Source organism: Cnephaeus nilssonii (genome assembly GCF_951640355.1).
Source record: "Cnephaeus nilssonii genome assembly, chromosome: 6".
Classification (NCBI taxonomy): domain Eukaryota; kingdom Metazoa; phylum Chordata; class Mammalia; order Chiroptera; family Vespertilionidae; genus Cnephaeus; species Cnephaeus nilssonii.
Window position 1 is genome coordinate 12,844,429 of NC_137077.1, and position 18,800 is coordinate 12,863,228.

Here is an 18,800-nt window from a genome sequence, read left to right on the forward strand (position 1 = left end):
AAAACACACCTCCCTAGGATGTCTGTCGCTTATCGTTACGTTGGTAGAATGAGATCACAGTTGTTATCTGGGCTTGGATTTAGGGACAACGGCTTTTTTTTTTTTTTTTTTTTTTACACTTTCATTAGTATTTTTTTTGTGCTGAATTTACTTCCAGGCCATAATTTTTTGTTTCTTCAGTTTCTTCTGCGATATCTTTTACTTCTGTGCAACCTCCTCTTCCGGTTTAGGAACAATCTGCTGCTTTTCAGTGAGAGGTCAATGTGTCAGCGAGAGCTGGTGTGTGGATTAATCTGCCCGTGAGCTCTGTATGTTCTATGCCGCATCTTGGGAGCTTTGTTCACCTGAAGGTGCTCAATGACCAGAGAGTCTACATCTAAACCCTTTAGGTCAGCATTACTCATTGCATTTTTTAAGCATGTGCAGCAAAAATTCAGCATCCAGCCCCACTGTTGGACCTGGGCACACCTACCAACTCCACCATTGTAACGATGGAATGGCACACATCCTATCTAATAAAAGAGTAATATGCAAATTAACCATCACTCTGCTATGCCCACAAGCCACACCCATAAGCCAATCAGGAGCGAGTATGCAAATTAACCCAACCAAGATGGCTACGGCCACAGAGAGAGCAGGAGGGAGGCTTGGGTTTCCCTGGCAATGGAGGAAGCCAATCTTCCCGCACACCCTGGCCAGCCCAGGCCTCCGCTTAAGGCTACAAAGTTTCAATTATAGAAGATACATAAATCCCAACAGAAATGGCGGCAGCCACGGAGCTGGAGAGAGCAGGAGGCTAGGGTTGCCCCCGGCGATGGAGGAAGCCAAGTTTCTGAGCCCTGGCCTGCTTTGACCTCTGCTTAAGGCTACAAAGTTTCAATTATAGAAGATAAAAAAGTCCCAACAGAAATGGCTGCCGCCATGGAGCAAGCAGAAGGCTTGGCTCTGCTCCAGGCTACAAAGTTTCAGTTGTAGAAGATAAATAAATCCCAGATACCAGGGCCTCCGCTTGGGTCGCCAGGGGGCATGGCTGGCCTGCAAACCACCACAGGCCCCTCGCCCAGGCCGCCCCATGCCCCAAGGGAACCCCCACCCTGATCCAGGACACCCTTCCGGGCAAACCAGCTGGCCCCCACCCATGCACCAGGCCTCTATCCTATCTAATAAAAGAGTAATATGCAGATTGACCATCACTCCAACACACAAGATGGCTGCCCCCATGTGGACACAAGATGGCCACCACAAGATGGCCAGCATGGGAGGGCAGTTGGGAGGGACCAGGCCTGCAAGGGAGGGCAGTTGGGGGTGATCAAGCCTGCAGGGGAGGGCAGTTAGGGGTGATCAGTCTGGCAGAGGAGGGAAGTTGGGGGCAAACAGGCTGGCAGGGGAGCAGTTAGACATCAATCAGGCTGGCAGGGGAGTGGTTAGGGGGTGATCAGGCTGGCAGGCAGAAGCGGTTAGGGGCAATCAGGAAGGCAGGCAGGCGAGCAGTTGGGAGTCAGCAGTCCTGGATTGTGAGAGGGATATCTGACTGCCCGTTTAGGCCCGATCCCGGTGGGATCGGGCCTAAACGGGCAGTCGGACATCCCTCAAGGGGTCCCATATTGGAGAGGGTGCATGCTGGGCTGAGGGACACCCCCCGCCCCCGTGCACGAATTTCGTGCACCGGACCTCTAGTCCTGTATAATAAAAGGGTAATATGCAAATAGACCGAACGGCAGAACAACCAAACAACCAATCAAAGTATAATATGCTAATGATATGCTAAGGCTGCTCAACTGCTTGCTGCACTGACCACCAGTGGGCAGACAGTCAACTGGTCGACCAGTCACTATAAAGCACTGACCACCAGGGGGCAGATGCTCCAACCGGTAGGTTAGCTTGCTGCTGGGGTCCGGCTGATTGGAACTGAGCAAGATGGGCCGGACATGCCTTGGAGCCCTCCCGTGGTCCCTCCCTGGCCTGATTGTGCACCGGTGGGGTCCCTCAGCCTGGCCTGTGCCCTCTTGCAATCCTGGACCCCTCGGGGGATGTTGGAGAGCCGGTTTCAGCCCATCCCACAGGCCACTCCCCTTAGGAGGGCGCCAGACGCAGGGCTCATGGCTGGTGAGCGGTGCTGCAGGAGCACAGGCCTCTCCTGATCAGGACTGATTGGGCACAAGCCTGCGGCAGGCACAGTGCGGCCGGGATGAACGGGAGTGGCAGGTAGGAGCTGCAGGCGGCGTTGGACTGCCCTACCCATGCACGAATTCGTGCACTGGGCCTCTAGTTGCTTCTATAAAGGGACATCCTTCAGATACTTGGTGGCTTTTCGAATATGCATTACCCTTGATGGCCTGGGCAGTTTCATGAGTGTTCTTAAAGTGAACACGAAGATTTGAGCCTCTTGATTTGCATGATTTTGTGGGGTTTTCTGGGTCAAGTGAATAGAAACATTTTCAGAGGTCACCTCTGGCTGCTTTGGGGAGGAGGGGGGACAGCAGCATTTTAATCAGTAGGTTTCAGGAGAAGCTAGTGCCTATAAAGATAGTCTTAAAATCACTATGAACTTTATTTTCCTCTTCTGCTGGAAAGTTCACCGTGGACCCAACTCGTGGTGGAAATCCACCCTCCGAGCATTTGCTTTTCCTCGGTCTCTCGTCTTTCCCTCCAGAGCAGCCCTGTTTTTGAAAAGCACGCAGACTCCCGGACTGGGATTCCAGGGGCAGAAGGCAGGCCCATCCCAGCTGGCCCGCCAGCACATCTGGAAGTGGTTTCAGGGGCCGCCAGCGCAACGCCTGGCTCCCCAGCTGCTTCGCCCAGGGGTGGAGAAACCGGAGCTGCTGCAGAGTCAAAGCAAGCGAAGGGAGGTGCGAGCCGGGGAGGAATACTGTCTTGGAAACATAACATTGGCCTTGGACTCTCCGGCCCCTGGGGCTTTCCAATGGGATCTTAGAAGCAGCGGCCGCAGTGGAGGGCAGCAGCCCGGGGCCGGCCGCTATTTGAACACTCAGCCCTGCAGCTCTTCTGGACCCAGGAGCCCAAAGCCCTGCCCTCGCCAGTCACCAGGTAAACAGAAATTTACAAGCCGGGTGGCAGCCTTTCCGTTTCACCCTGCCCCAGTCCTTTATTTTGCTGTAGAAGCAAGAAAGGAAATCAGAGGTGGATTGGCCCACACAAACTTAGCCTTCAGGAGCCCCAGCCAATGTTTGTAGCATTCCAACGGAACTTTTTTTTGTGTGGTATTTTGGGTGTTGTTTTGGGAGTTTTTTTTGGTGGGTTTTGTTTTTGCCGTTGTAGCAAATCCAGGATACTCAATGTGCAAGTTGCTCACAACCTGGACTGCTTTTCCTGACCCGGTTTATCCCCACCCACCCAAAATACTGTGATTTACTATTTGCATCGTATTGTAAACATGGAAATCAGCGGTTAGCCAGGACACAGATAAATGCTAGTCTCGCATTCAGTGAGATACGGTTCTGAGCCACAAAAGATGTCATTGATCTGTGATTCATGTTTTCGGAATCTGGCCCAGGAAGCTGTTCTGAGGTCCCCAACTCCCTGCCCCCACCAAAGGACTGGCAGTTGTGGAAATCTAAATGAAGCTCATTGTAAATACAGCGTCATGAACAGGACAAGGGCTTAGTCAGTGTTCAAGTTGAAAATGCTTTTTAACTTTCAAAAAATGTTTTCTTATATCCACTTTATGAGCAAGTGTAACACATTGGATAAACCTGATACATAACATAAGGATACTTAATACAAGAGGAAAGAGAGAGAGAACATGATGATATATAAACATCTGGCTGGTTTGTTTTTTTTTTTTTGAGGGGGGGCGGGGGGGCGGATCAGTACTCTAGCTGTTTGGCCGTGTGCAAAGTGACATTGGTTGGTTGGTTTTGTCTTTTCCTCCAAAGTGTTGGTGCTGCATTTCTATACAGTATCCTTTCTGTGCTACGTAATGAAATTCCAGCCCTCGGTCTAACGCAGTTAGAAGTAGAGCAGTGCGGTGCAGTGATGAGAACGTGGGCTCAGGGTTCAGACTCCCAGAGTTGAATCTATGCACTGCCACCTAGAAGCTTTATAATCTCTGACTCTGGGGGTGTTAACTTGTCTGCGACTCTGTTTCCTCATCTGTAAAATGGGACGGACCCAAGTGCATCATATGTTTAAAGAATCTGTAGAGCCCTAGGTGGTTTGGCTCAGAGGATAGAGCATCAGCCTGCGGACTGAAGGGTCCCAGGTTCGATTCCAGCCAAGGGCACATGCCTGGGTTGCGGGCTCGATCCCCAGTAGGGGGCGAGCAGGAGGCAGCCAATCAATGATTCTCTCTCATCATTGATGTTTCTATCTCTCCTTCTCCCTTCCTCTCTAAAATCAATAAAAATATATTAAAAAATAAAATAAAATAAAGAATCTGTAGAGTAGTGAGGAGGCCACAGGGAAGGTTAGTTTCTCTGGTGGTGCTGATGACGATGATGGTGATGATGATGACAAGGGACCACTCATCCTGCATTGGGCACCAGCCATGCTTTTGATACATCCTTCTTTCCGGTCAAGTCATCCACCTGTTCCTCCCATCCTCACATGTCTCTCCAGGGCCTTCTTCAAATACCTCTTTGCTTTTTTTCCACTCTGGGTCTCTAGATTTCTCCTTTATTCTCCCTCTTTCCCTGCTGAGAGAAAGTCATGCTCATTAAGCCATAGCACTCAGAGTTTTCATTTCTAGTCCCCAGAGAGCATGATTCTAAAGACTTCTTTTAGTTCAGCATTTGCCAAGGGATGTTCAGAAGAAGGAAGTCCCATGGGGACAGTGAGCTTTGTGAACCATATCACCCTCTCAGAAATCTCCAGGTATAATGGCATTTTAAAGGTCCCGAGAAGTCCCGCAGTAGAGAAATCCGCTTAAGTGGTTTAACACAGGGTTCCAAGTTGACCCCTGAATCATGCTTTCACATAACCCTGATTAACATTTCTCTGAGCACTCTGCCATAGCCTGCTCCGTCCACGTCTGTTTTCATTTCGGCTTTTCTTGTAGACATCCTACTTCATACCTTCCCTGGTGAGTACCTGAGGGGACAGCTTGTTCTTCCTCCCCTGGCCAAGGACCTAAGATGGATTACATGTGCCTTATTGATATCTAGAAAATCTGGCCAAAAGTGGAAAGCAGGGACCAGCCAACTTTTTCTGCCAAGGGCCAGTGGGCGATGTTACAGGCCATGTGGTCTCCGTTGCAACTACTCAGATCTGCTGTTCTCGTGTGAAAACAGCCATGGACAGAATGTCAAAGAATAGGTCCAGCTATGTTCCAACAAAACTTTATTTACAAAAACCAGTGCTGGGCAGGATTGGGCCCAGGGGTGTGGTTGTTGATAACTGATCTACAGCCATTTGGTGAAAGAACGCCTCCTTGCCCTAACCGGTTTGGCTCAGAGGATAGAGCATCAGCCTGCGGACTGAAAGGTCGCAGGTTTGATTCTGGTCAAGGGCATGTACCTTGGTTGCGGGCACATCCCGAGTAGGAGGTGTGTAGGAGGCAGCTGATTGATGTTTTTCTCTCATCGATGTTTCTAACTCTCTATCCCTCTCCCTTCCTCTCTGTAAAAAATCAATAAAATATATTTTTTTAAAAAGAAAAAAGAAAAGAACGCCTTCTTCCCACACAGGAGAGGGCAGGATGGATTCTCCACATGCTGAGGACTCCCTCACCTGGCCTCCCTGTCCTGCAGGTGTTGGTGGATCTTGAGTAAACCTTCCATGCTACAGGCGAAAGGAAAAAGGCCGGCGTGTTTTGCTGGAAGCCGAATTCCTGGGTCCTGATTCCTTCCTGCTTTCTCTCTCCCCAGGTACACCCATGCTCTTGTCCTGTGCGTGAGTCTGTAGCTCACCTGCTTTCAGATGGCGTGCTGTGTGGAGCGGGTTTTGTGCGTGTGCAAACTTTCAAGGTGCAAGTCCACAGAGCTAAGTGAAATCCCAGAGCCTGTCAGTTGCTTGATGCATAATGGTAACAATTAGCAATGGAAAGTGGTGGCTGGTAGTAGCTGCTAAGGTGGTGAAGAATGTGAACTCGGAGCCAGACCGCCTGCCTGTCAGTCCCGGGCGTGCCACTCATTAGTTGTGTCACCCTTGGCAAGTACCTTAGCCTCCCTGAACTTCAGTTTCCTCACTCGAAAACGGCGGGTGACAGCCTTCCAGGGTTGTTGTGTGAATCGATGGAAGTAATGTTTATAAAGGTGTTAGAACCATGCCTGGCATGTAAAAACTACTGAGTGTTACCTATTATTCTAGGTTACTTAATTTAATATGCAGAGCAGGTCCATTTTAGAGAGTGGGGTTTTGTGAATTGCCCGAGATTACACAGCTAAGAAATGGTACGGAACCAAGATTCAAAGCCAGCTCTGTCTGAGGACAAAGCCCATGGTATTTCCACTCAGGTTCATGGCCTGCCGGACTCAAGTCATTCAACAAGCCTTTTAGGGTCTCTTCTTTCATGTTCCCTTTTGATTCCCAGGTCCTTTCTAATGCCTCCCTACCTGAACCCAGGCGACTTCCCAGCTCTGTCTTTGTTGCTATCTTGAAAACAAGGCTACAGGCTCTCTAATGCTCAAGGCTTGCCTACTTATTACTACAGGTAAACCAAAGCTCACAAGCCACTTAGCCTAGAAAAAGCTTTCAAAGGGGCAGGGGACACGGTCCTGGGGCTCCTTGTTGTGATGGTCAGCGGAAGGCTGATAAGAACATGAGAGCCCTCTGCTTTCACTCCTGGATAAAGACCATCAACAGCCCTAACCGGTTTGGCTCAGTGGATAGAGCATCGGTCTGCGTACTGAAAGGTCCCAGGTTCGATTCTGGTCAAGGGCATGTACCTTGGTTGCAGGCACATCCCCAGTGGGGGGGGGGGGGGGCGGTGCAGGAGGCAGCTGATCAATGTTTCTCTCTCATCGATGTTTCTAACTCTCTATCCCTCTCCCTTCCTCTCTGTAAAAAATCAATAAAAAAATATATTAAAAAAAAAAAAGACCATCAACAGTGCCCTTCTTCTGGCTTTCTTCCTTAGTGAAGGTGTGCTGACACCTTTCTTTCCACCTCTTTCCCGTTCTTCCTCTCTCCTGTTTCTCACTCATTCATTCCACACACATTTTTGAGGCACACAGAGGTGGGTAAGCCATAGTCCCTGTCCTCAATCCTCTCGTGACCTGGTGAAAGAGACTGGCACACTCATAATATTTAAACACTGTGTTCTGAGTGCAGGGATAGGGATAGGAATGGAGATTAAGGGAGCACCCAGGCAGGGTAATCAGGAAGACTTCCTGAAGGAGGTGCTGCCTGAATTGAGACGTTAAGGCACAAGCAACAATATACTGGGGAAAGAGGAGGGGAAAGGGCATTTGAGGCAGAGGGGACTGCATGAACCAAAGTCCAGAGGCATAGACTTGGGTGTGGAGGACAGTGGAGGGCTGAAGACTGACCCTCAGACAGTTCAGTTTGGGCAGAAGGAATAGCATGGAGGACCTATGGGCATCTTAGAGTTCCAACCTTAACCTTCTGGTAGTGGGTTTCCGGTGAAAGGCTTTAGGCAGGAAAGGGACACTCAGGGTTGTGTTTTAAATCATTCAGTAGAATTCTGCAAGACAACTGGCTTCTCTTCTTCTTCAAAAAAAAAAAATTTAGGCCATATATATAATAAAAGTGTAATATGCTAATTAGATCAGACAACTGAACGACCTTCCAGACATCATTCTGGACATCCTTCTGGACGAAGCCGCGGTGACGGGGGCTGAGGCAGAGGCGGTTAGGGGCAATCAGGCAGGCAGGCGAGTGGTTAGGGGCGATGAGGCAGGCAGGTGAGTGGTTAGGGGTGATCAGGCAGGTAGGCGAGTGGTTAGGGGCAATGAGGCAGGCAGGCATAGTGGTTAGGGACAATCAGGCAGGCATGCAGGCCAGTGGTTAGGAGCCAGCGGTCCCAGATTGCAAGAGAGATGTCTGAGGGGTCCCAGATTGCAAGAGGGTGCAGGCCAGGCTGAGGGACACCCACCCCCCTGCACAAATTTTGTGCACTGGGCCTCTAGTAACAAAATAAAAAGGCAGTGTGGGTGGTGTGGGGTTGATTAAGTGTCATATAGTTTGATATGACAACCAAATTATAAAATATGATATTGGAACAATGGGAGAAATTTAATAACACCTGCTTCCTAGATGTGATTAAATTCGTGTTGTTTTCCTAGGTGTGATTGTGACATTGTGGTTATGTAGGGGAATGTCCTTGTTCTTAAGAGTTGCACACTGAAGTATTAGAAGCTGAAGTGTCATGATGTCATGATGACATATGTATGTATGGGGGAGGAGAGAAATAAAGCAAATATAGCAGCATGTTAGCAAATGATGAATCTGGCCCAGCGTGTATAGGAATTCAGTCTTTCAACTTTCTGATAGACTTGAAAGGTTTCAAGTGATAAGAAAAATTGAACAAAAAAATGAAAGGTACTCAAATGGCATGTATGTTTCAAATTAATTTAATGTAATTATCAAATGACAAAAATAGTCACTATTGTCACAGTTGTGCCAGTGAGAGATTGAGGAAGGAACGGGAGCAGACATCCTTGAGGCAGGAAGGCCAGGTGGGAAGTTACTGCAGAGTCAGCGAGTGAGTGAGAGGAGGCAGCCAGCGAGAGAGATGAGACAGGAGATGGGTTTAAAGACCACTTAGGAGTGAAATTGTAGGAATCGGTGATGGACTGAGTGAGGGATTAGGAGGGAGAAGTTGAAGCGGATGCTTGGAGGACACCAGAGGAGGAGCGTCTATGGGGAGGTGCTGTGAACACAGGAGGTTTGAGGTGCTTGTGCACCATCCCCGAGGAGAGTTGCTCACGCACCCCTTCTGTCTGTAAATGGTTTTGAGGGATTATATTGCCAGGCACTTGTACTGGGCATATGGCAATGAACAAAACAGACAAAATTCCCTGCCTTCATGGAGCCTGTAACCCATCATTGGGAGGGCGGACCATACACCAGTAGTAAAATGGGAGCACGTTGGATGGTGGCGATTGCTGAGAAGTAATATATGCGTTGCTGGGGTTAGGGGCTGCTGACTAAGAGTCCGAGGGAAGTGAAGGCGTGAGCCAGGTGGATATCTGGGAGTAGTGTTCCAGGTGGAGGGAACAGCATGTCAGGTGGAGGGAACAGCAAGTGTAAAGGCTCAGAGGCAGGAGAACGTCTGGCAAGGAGGCCAGTTGGATCAAGTGAGGTTTTCTAGGCCAGTGTAGGACTTTCGTTGCTACTCTGAGAGAGACAGGGAGGCTCGGTGTGGAGTCCCACAGGAAGTGTGGAAAGGAGGAGGGATCTGGTGGGTGGGCCTGCACCTCCCATGCACCCAGGCCTCTTCCGGTATAGGAATGAGTCCTAGGATGCGTTTCCTCCCATGGAACCGTGTTAACCCAGAGGATCCTCTCCCAGGCTCTGCCCCAGACATTCCACAGTTTCTCTTGGCCCCTTATTCTCGCCCCGTGGCTGGTCCCTCCAGCTCTTGCCCCTGACTTCCTCCATCAGTTTTCTATCTCCTTACAACTCTGATCCCTCTGCCAAATCCACATGATCTAGGAGCTGCAGGCATTCCCAGAGCACCTACTAAATCAATTAAAATGCTTTTGACTGCAAGTGTGAGAAACACCCATTGACAGCCGCTGCAGCAGCAGGCACCCCTGTCGCAGACGCGATGACGTGGGCAAGAGGGAGAGAAGGCATGCGGAACCTGTATACAGCTCCATACTTTTTAAAAATTAAATAAACGCAGCTTTCTTTTTAAAGCACATACTTCTGCAGGACTTCGCTCTGCCCGACGTTCTAAAAGTGGCTTCGGTTTCCTCCAAGAATCTGCTTAGGAATTTCCCTCCTTGACTCACCACTGCTGCGCCTTGCGATTAAATGTGCCAGTCTTAGTTTCCAGAAGCCTCTTCTTTTGTCATAAAGAGATTTTAGACTCGGCAACGTGCTGGACAGGGGAGAGATCCCCACCCCCCCCCCCCCGCCCCCTCAGATGAGTCAACACTTATGATTTCTGTGATCCTGGCGTAATCTCAGTCATTAGAGTAACCGGGCACTCGGGGGGGGGGGGGGGTGGGAGGGGGGAGTAGACCAACCTTGCCTGTGAGCCGCACAACTTGATCTGCACCACGCAGTGGCATCTGTTATGGCAACTCACCGGCTCCCTGGGGTCGCCAAAATAGTCTTTCAAGAGCTCCAGCACCTGTGGGTTAAAGAACATCAGCTTTGAAGTCAGAGAGCCCTTCATCTCAAATCCCTGCTCTGCCATTTACTAGCTGTGTGATTTTGAGCAAGTCGCTGAACCTCTCTGAGCCACAATTTCCTCATTTGAAACTTGGAAATAGTAACATATCCACCTGAAAGGTGTTGTAAGAATTAAAGGTTAGGGGAGGGTGGGGGTAAGGGGGAGAGATCAACCAAAGGATTTGTATGCATGCATATAAGCCTAACCAAAGGACACAGACACCAGGCGGGTGAGGGCATGAGCAGGGGGGGAGGGGGCAAGGGCAGGATAAGGACACATATGTAATACCTTAATCAATAAAGAAGGAGGGGAAAAAGAATTAAAGGAGAGTATGTGTCAGGGGTCCTCAAACTTTTTAAACAGGGGCCAGTTCACTGTCCCTCAGACCGTTGGAGGACCGGACTATAGTTTTAAAAAAAACTATGAACAAATTCCTATGCACACTGCACATATCTTATTTTGAAGTAAAAATACAAAACGGCAAAAACACCCGCATGTGGCCCGCGGGCCGTAGTTTGAGGACGCCTGGCCTAGATGGTCAGTATAGAGCTGGGTACAAATGAAGCTTTCAATAAACGGTAGCCACGGTAGTAGTAGTAGTTGGCCCCTGCAAACGGCTCCCTATATGGGCACACCCTTCTGGCCTCAGGGAATATATTTGTAAGGATTTTTAGTTGCAAGACGCTGAACCTCATTTCAAAGCAGTTTAAAGGAAAAAGGCGGAATTTATTGGCTCAGCTAGCTGGCTCACCCAGGGGGGGACTGACCTCAGGGACTCGGAGCTGGGATCTTTCTGGTCTGTCCCTTCTCCCCTACTCCCATCCCCCAATTCTCTCCCCTGGGACTAGATGGCCTTCCTTCATGGATGGGGTCTGGCGGGAGTGTAGTTTATCATGTGGCCAATGACCATTCTAGGCTTATATTGTCTCATAAAGTTAGCTAAATGCCTGTCATCTAAAATCATAAATGGATAAAAAGTACCTGAAACCAACCTCAGAAGAATCCTAAGTAAATTACTGTGTGGGCTCGATTCTTTCCCAGGTGCAAGAGGGGACGAGGACAAGGGTCACTGCCAAGGCGCTCCGAGCTAGCTCCGGGGATCCGGCCTCTATAGCCTCGCTCCTGGGAAAAGAAAGAAAAGGGACATTGTAGCTGGTTGTTTACCGAGTTAAGCACTTAAGTCAAAGCCCCTTTGAAGTTTCCTCTAGATCCGTGGTCGGCAAACTGCGGCTCGCGAGCCACATGCGGCTCTTTGGCCCCTTGAGTGTGGCTCTTCCACAAAATTCCATGGCCTGGGCGAGTCTATTTTGAAGAAGTGGCATTAGAAGAAGTTTAAGTTTAACAAATTTGGCTCTCAAAAGAAATTTCAATCATTGTACTGTTGCTATTTGGCTCTGTTGACTAATGAGCCGACCACTGCCCTAGATCACTTCCGATGAGTCCTCCCCACACTCCGGTTGAGGAGGACACCCAGGGGTGCTGTGACATCCGCCTGTTGTGTTGGTGTCCCGCAGGCTGTCTGTCACATCGCTAATTTTGAAAGGGTATTATTCCCCGGGTGCTGACTGCTGCCTCCAGTCGAACGTCAAGCTCAGAAGTTCCTTTGAAGGGCCTTCATTAAGAAGAATCAACTTAATTTAAAATAAACTTTGAGTTTGCAAGACAAATTGTTATTTATAGCAAATTAACTTTTTTTCTCCTAACATAAAGGAAGTCCGTTTCCTGCTCCTGGGGTGATTGGCAAAATGCCACAAAGAAAGGAATGAACATATAAATGTGAGAAAGTTTGATTTTAGATTCACAGACTAAAATGAATTTTATAATGTAAAATTCTTTTCTAATGGTTAACGTCATTTTTTCATCAAAACTGCCCATCTGTCCCATGCTTTTCTTAATGCTCACTGCTTCTTCTTCTTCTTCTTTTTTTTAAAAAATTATTTATTGAATTTTAGAGAGAGAGGATTCTATTTTAAACAAAACTTTGTTCTTAATCCACAGGTCACAGTTTTTATCCACATGAACATACATGGCTTTGTTACGAAAAAGTAAGTTTAAAACTTTTGAAAATCATGATTAAAAGATATTTTGAGGACTGTTGTGATGCTGGGTTTTGGTCCCCCCCCCCCTTTTTTTTCCCCCCTGAAATCTGCTTTGATTATTATCATGGAGAGTTTTCCCATAGGCAACTCCTGGCATCATCATCATTGTTAAGTATGTTGGTCATAGGTGGACTTATTATGAGAGGGTTCACATGTTTCTATACCACTTGCAAATATTATTTTTGATCTAAATAAAGATTCATGTTCCCATCTAATTTAGCATCTGTAATGTTGTATTCTTATTCTTAAAGAGTTATCTCAAATTAATTATGTAATCTCAGATTCTATCAAAACCTGGGTTTGCCCCTGATTTTAGATCCAGTCGTTTGTGAATCTGGAAAGAAACATAGTGACCTAATTGTGTTACTATTACCCTCAGGGTAGAGTTGCCTGATGTAGCAAATGAAAAGTTAAGATATACAGTTAGATTTGACTTTCAGATAAACTATGAGTAATTTTTTAGTATAACTATATCCCAAATATTTCATGAGACATACTTGTTTTTTTTTTTTAAGTATTTTACCTGTTAACCTGGCATCAGCAGTAGCAGCCATGGTTGAAAGGGTCAGATCATAGTGACATTGGGCCAATTCCCCAAACTGGCTGTGGCAGGTAAATGTTCATCAGATGTACTGATAAACTATAGAACTTTGTCCCTTACCTTCTGCTTCTCTATAGTTTTGTTTTAAACCAAGTAGTATCTGGTTGTCTCTGGCTGAATCTGATAGCCCAGAGCCAGAGAGGAGGTAGAATCCCTGAGCCTCCTAATGCAGCTCTGGAAGGCATCCGTGGGTACAACTCCGTCCTCCTACAGATTTCACAAATGTGAAGAGAACAGCCTAGGGGCTGTAAAATAGATTAGGACGAGGCCAATATAAGTAAATATTTTGATGCACAACCGTTGTAAAACCTTTATTGGGATTACATTGCCTTAGTTAACTCTCAAAATACCCCTGCGAAGTAATGGTTATTATTAAAATTCCCATGTAGCAGATGAGCACACTGAGGCTCAGAGAGGTGAAGGAACCTGTCCAAGACCACACAGCTAGAAAGTAATAGAAATGAGATTCGAGTCTGACTTCAAGTCCCAGACCTTTCCCCTTCTACCAACATTTTCCAAACTGTAGCATTTGTGCCCCACCATACAGTGATGTCGCACCTTCTCAGTTTTCAGCGTCCATCTGTCCAATGCATGACTATTTTCTTTAAATGGACTTATTTTAAAAGTCATAAGTGTCCTTTATAATAGAAAGTTTATATCTTTACTGTAACTGGAACACCAGTTATCTCCTATCATAAAAATAAGGAAATGATACAACTGTGTGTGGTTAGAACAATGTTATTTAATTCTGGGTAGTTCCTGCATATGAAATTGGGACTGATTTCTCATGCTATGATTTAATGTGACTTAATGCTATGAACACAACCTCCCCCATCATCTCTGGTGCAGCCAGTGGTACATGCTTCCTACTATGGCAACGCTGTTCTGCGTCACCCCACTTCTCAGGAGACCCCAGGGGCCAGGGCCACTGTTCTGAAACAGAGGCTCCTGGAGGCTCAGAACTGGAGCACATGTAGGTGGGTCTTCTAACCTCTTACCCAAGGCAAACTTTTTCTTTCTTTCTTTTTTTCTTTTAATCCTCACCCGAGGATATTTTTCCATTGATTTTTTAGAGAGAGTGAAAGACAGAGAGATATATCAATGTGAGAGAAACACATTGATTGGTTGCCTCCAGCACACGCCCCAACCAGGGGTCCGGGCAGGGGAGGAGTCTGCAACCGAGGTATGTGCCCTTGACCGGAATCAAACCTGGAACCCTTCAGTCCTCAGGCTGACGCTCTATCCACTGAACCATACTAGCTAGGACAAGGTGAAACATTTTCTGCATGTCATCCTTGACCGGTGGCTGAAGTATCTGAGAAGTAGCTGGGCTCTAATGGCTAAGAACATAAAATAAGTGCGGTCTCATCACGCGTGTTATATAAACGTTGGCTGTTATTCTAAACAAAGTTCATGCACAGAAAAGGCAGCATCCTATAGTCATTAAGGTTGTAGCCTCTGCCATCCCACTCCCTGGGGTTACCCCTGAATCCTCCTTAAACTGCATGTGCGTATCCTTGAGTATCAACAGTATTGCAGGGTAAGTCTTTCCTGCACATGCCATCTGCTTAAAGAAGGCTCCCGGGCCACCACTCCTGTGTATGTCATGGAAGGCAACTCCTTACACGGCTGCTCTGAACTTTTCCACAACTCCAGCTCGATAGGTTGAACTTGTTTCTCTTTTTAATTTCAGTTAATCAGGTGCTGCTGTTCCTTCTGATTGTGACCCTCTGTGGGATTCTGTATAAGAAAGTTCACAAGGGGACTGTGCTCAAGAATGAAGCAGGTATGCTAGGTGAAATAAGCCAGGCACAAAAAGGCAAGTAGTGTGTGATTCCTCTTATGTGAGGTACTTAGACTGTCAAAATCCTAAGACAGAAAGTAGAATGGTGGTTGCCAGGGGCTGAGGGGAGGGGAAGATGGTGAGTTATTGTTTAATGGGTAGAGTGTCAACTTGACAAGATGAAAAGAGTTACAGGGATGGATGGTAGAGATGGCTGGACAACAGGATAAATGTATTTAATACCAATGAACTGTACACTTAAAAATGGTTAAGATGGTAAATTTTATATTGTGTATTTTACCAAACAAATTTGTACAAAATAATTGAACTGTACACTCATAAAGTAAATACAAAGAAATCTGTATTAGTTTGGCAGGGCTGCCAAAACAAACTACCACAGACTAGGTGGCTTAAACAATGGATATATATTTTCTCAAATTCAGGAGGCTGCAAGTCCAAGATCAAGATGCTGGTAGGATTGGCCTGTCTTGAGGCCTCTCTGCTTGGCTTGCAGATGGTTGCCTTCTTGTTGTGTCCTTATATGACCTTTTCCTGAACATGCATCCTTGGTATCTCTTCCTCTTCTTTTAAGGATACCAGTCATATTGGATTAAGTGGCACCCCCCCATACCCCCCTCCCACCACTCACCTCATTTTAACTTAAGTGCCTCTTTAAAGAGCCTACATCCAAATACTGTTACATTTTGAGGTACTAGAAGTTTGGACTTCAACATAAGAATTTTAGAGGTTCTAGACAATTCAATATCTAAATTATGCTTCCCTAAAACTATTTTAAAAGAGAGAGAGGCTCTGGCCAGGTGGGTCAGTTGGTTGGAGTGTCCTCCCAATGTGCCAGGGTTGCAGGTTTGATACCTCATCGGATCAACTAATAAATGCATGAATGAGTGGAGCAACGAGTCAATCTCTCTCTCTCTCTCTCTCTCTCTCTCTCTCTCTCTCTCTCTCTCTCAAATAAATAAATATATTTTAAAAATTTTTAAAAGCTAAAGAATGGAGGTCATACAAGGTCAAATGTTGTCTGAACTTTGAGCTCTGTATTTCTCACATTTCATTCCCTGCCCATAAACCAGCACATTTGATCAGCTAATCCCACTGCAAACGCCTTTATTCATGGAATGAAATGAGTAGCTTTTATAAAGTTGCTAAAGTACACATCCTGGCTGATTAATCAGCTAGATACTTTTTTCAATTTAAAAATTTTATATGTTTTTATTGATTTTAGAGAGAGTGAGGAAGGGTGAGGGAGAGAAACACTGATAAGTGAAAAACATCAACCTGTTGCCTCCTGCAAGCCCTCTACTGGAGATTGAGCCCACAACTTGGGCATGTGCCCTGAACAGGAATTGAACCAGTGAACTCAGTGTAAGGGATGCCCAACCAACTGAGCCACACCGGCCAGGGCAATCAGCTATATATGATATAGGGATAGAACCAATATCACCATTTTTATCCCATTCAGTGTTAAAATAAATCCAGTATTAAGAAATACCATTCAAAAGAATGTAATGTTGACATGGAATGATGTCCATGGTATGTTGAATGGAAAAAGAAAGTTGCAGAAGGCTATGAAAAGTATGATTTCATTTCAGTTTTAAAACAATACACTTATCAGTATTTTATATGATAGCCAAGACTCAAAAGAATGATCAATGATTGATTTTGTCTATCAGTCATGCTTTTTATTTACCTTCTTTCTCTTTCTGTCAACTTTTGAGACACTTGACTAGAAGGTGGATAAGGGAAGGAAGATCACAAGCAGTATATTTTATAGCAGTATAGGTGAGGAAAATATTCCAATTCAGGGGGGAAAGTTGAGGAATTGTTGAATCAAATGAAGCTTTTCAGTTTGTCACATATTTTTCAACTGTGTATGTGTTAGGCAAGCAGTCACCAACCGGTGGTCTGCGGACCACTGGTGGTCCGTGAGCTCCAAAAGGTTGGTGACTGTTGTTGGTGACTGAGGTCCGAAAGGTTGGTGGCTATTCGATTGGCTTCTGTAGGGGAGCTAAAAAAAAAAAAGACTGAAGCAAAATAGAAGTTTATTTTCGCTCTCAAGTGAAGTCTGATGTGTCACTTCCACAGTCATCTAGCTCAAGATTTCTTCTATCTTAGGGTTTTGGTGTTCTCAATAGGTAGCTTCCATCTGTGGTCCAAGGTGGCTGCCATCATAGCAACATTCCAGCCAAGGGGAAGGGAAAAGGAAAGAGGGAGGGTGAGCAAGTTTCTTATAAAAGCAAACCCAGTAGTTGTATACATTACTAACATCCCACTGGTCGGAACCTGACGACAGAGAGCTGCAAGGGAGTCTGGAAAATATTCTTAGCGGTTGGCCACGTGCCAGCAAAAATTCCAATGTTCTAAGGGAAGAAGGAAAGACTGGGTATTGGAGAACAATCCACAGCCTCTTCCACACTCTGCTATCTTCCCTCAGGGGTGTTGAAAGACAAGTTTAACTGACTCAACTGTAAAATTCCTTCATGTTCCAAGACACTGGTTTTGATGTTTCCAGATGATGACTCCGGGACTCCCGAGGAACTGGACGTTGAGATCCCCGTGGTGATCTGTGCAGCAGCAGGAAGAATGGGGGCTGCGATGGCCGCCATCAATAGCATCTACAGCAACACGGACGCCAACATTTTGTTCTATGTAGTTGGGCTCCGGAACACTCTGTCTCGAATACGGCAAGTTGTATACTATAGATGTTGGAGTTTTCTGCTTTCTTTTGATCTTCCTTGTTTTTTCTTAAATGGATTTCCACCTTTTTTTTTTTTTTCCATTTGAGAAATGTCATTCGAATTAAGAAGGGGATGACCTGAGGTTTATTTGGTGACTTGATAAATGTGTTGCCTCACTAAGGAATTTCTAGCAAAGCCTCACTAATTTGGTAGGCCTGTGTGTCATGCTGCAGAATTGAATTGTCTAATGAACTAAAGAACCCCAATCCTTAAGCAGTTTATATGAAAGTCATTCTTTCTAAAATGGTTTCTCTTAACTTTCTTAACCTGAAAGAATATTAGTATAATATAATCATTTTAATATGGCACAGAATCATCACTAATTATAATTTTTGAACTGCAAAGTGATATCTTTCGTGTCCCTCACCACACTAAGAAATAAATTGGAGTTGGATTGAGAAGAAATAGACAGAAAATCAAATTTTAAATGTATTATAAAAATGTAGAATAGCCCTAGCTGGTTTGGCTCAGTGGGTAGAGCATCAGCCCTTGGACTGAAGGGTCCCGGGTTCGATTCTGGTCAAGGGCACGTTCCTCAGTTGCAGGCTTGATCCCTGGCCCCAGTCGGGGCATGTAGATGTGTCTCTCTCACATCGATGATCCTCCCTCTTTCTCCTCCCTCCCTTCCATTCTCTCTAAAAATCAATAGAACAATATCCTCAGGTAAAGATTAACAAAACAAAAAGAAAAAGATGGGAAAGATCTCCACCTGTTAACAGTGACCATCTCTGGGGAGGATGGAATATTTGGGAAAAGCAGTGATGAAGGGAATTTCAAGGTATCTCAAGTGTTATTCCCATCAATTACAAGAAGAACGTATTTATAGATGGTTTTTATAACCATATTTGTGGGTAGTATCACCATTAGGAGATACTGAGACATGTAAGACATTCACTCCTAATCTAAATGGTCCTTGTTTGCTGTGCGTTTGGGGGGATTGTATGTGCTTTCTAGTTTTTTGGGTCTCATTTGTCACTCTTCTTATAATTTACTGTTGCAATCTGAGCTCACTTAGTCTGCCCCTTGTTATCTGTGGGTATAGATAACAAACCCAAAGGATGGCTTGTGTGATATGGTCTGAATAAGTGTCTGCACTTGAACAGTAGTTATGAGCGTCAGGATTGTATGACATTTGAGCAGGGAATGATTCCCAGTTCACCACCCCTTATTTTAAAATATTTTCAAAACTCTTTTCATCAAAGTGTAACACAAATACAGGAAATTGTATAAATCCCATGTACAGCTTAGTGAATCGTCACAAATGTGTAATGGACACCCCCCCTGTAACAACCACCAC

The 18,800-nt window shown here is 45.9% G+C and overlaps 1 protein-coding gene and 1 pseudogene across 5 annotated transcripts in view; one reads left to right on the plus strand and one right to left on the minus strand.

Moving 5' to 3' along the window:
* Window positions 1-18,800, plus strand: part of GLT8D2 (glycosyltransferase 8 domain containing 2) — a 42,977-nt gene that overhangs the window by 11,947 nt on the left and 12,230 nt on the right. For 3 of the 4 annotated variants that reach the window (XM_079775852.1, XM_079775853.1, XM_079775854.1), the window contains 3 exons: window positions 12,263-12,309; window positions 14,658-14,750; window positions 17,278-17,449. In XM_079775852.1, the coding sequence (XP_079631978.1) occupies window positions 12,291-12,309; window positions 14,658-14,750; window positions 17,278-17,449 (284 nt within the window). In that variant the 5' untranslated portion in view covers window positions 12,263-12,290. Of the gene's footprint in view, window positions 1-2,653; window positions 3,049-12,262; window positions 12,310-14,657; window positions 14,751-17,277; window positions 17,450-18,800 lie in introns of all 4 variants that reach the window. The other variant, XM_079775851.1, reaches the window with a different exon arrangement.
* Window positions 148-10,288, minus strand: LOC307102035 (large ribosomal subunit protein uL22-like; annotated as a pseudogene). The gene is made up of 3 exons: window positions 10,178-10,288; window positions 2,288-2,423; window positions 148-512 (listed from the first exon to the last, which is right to left on the minus strand). The product of its transcript is annotated as a large ribosomal subunit protein uL22-like (transcript).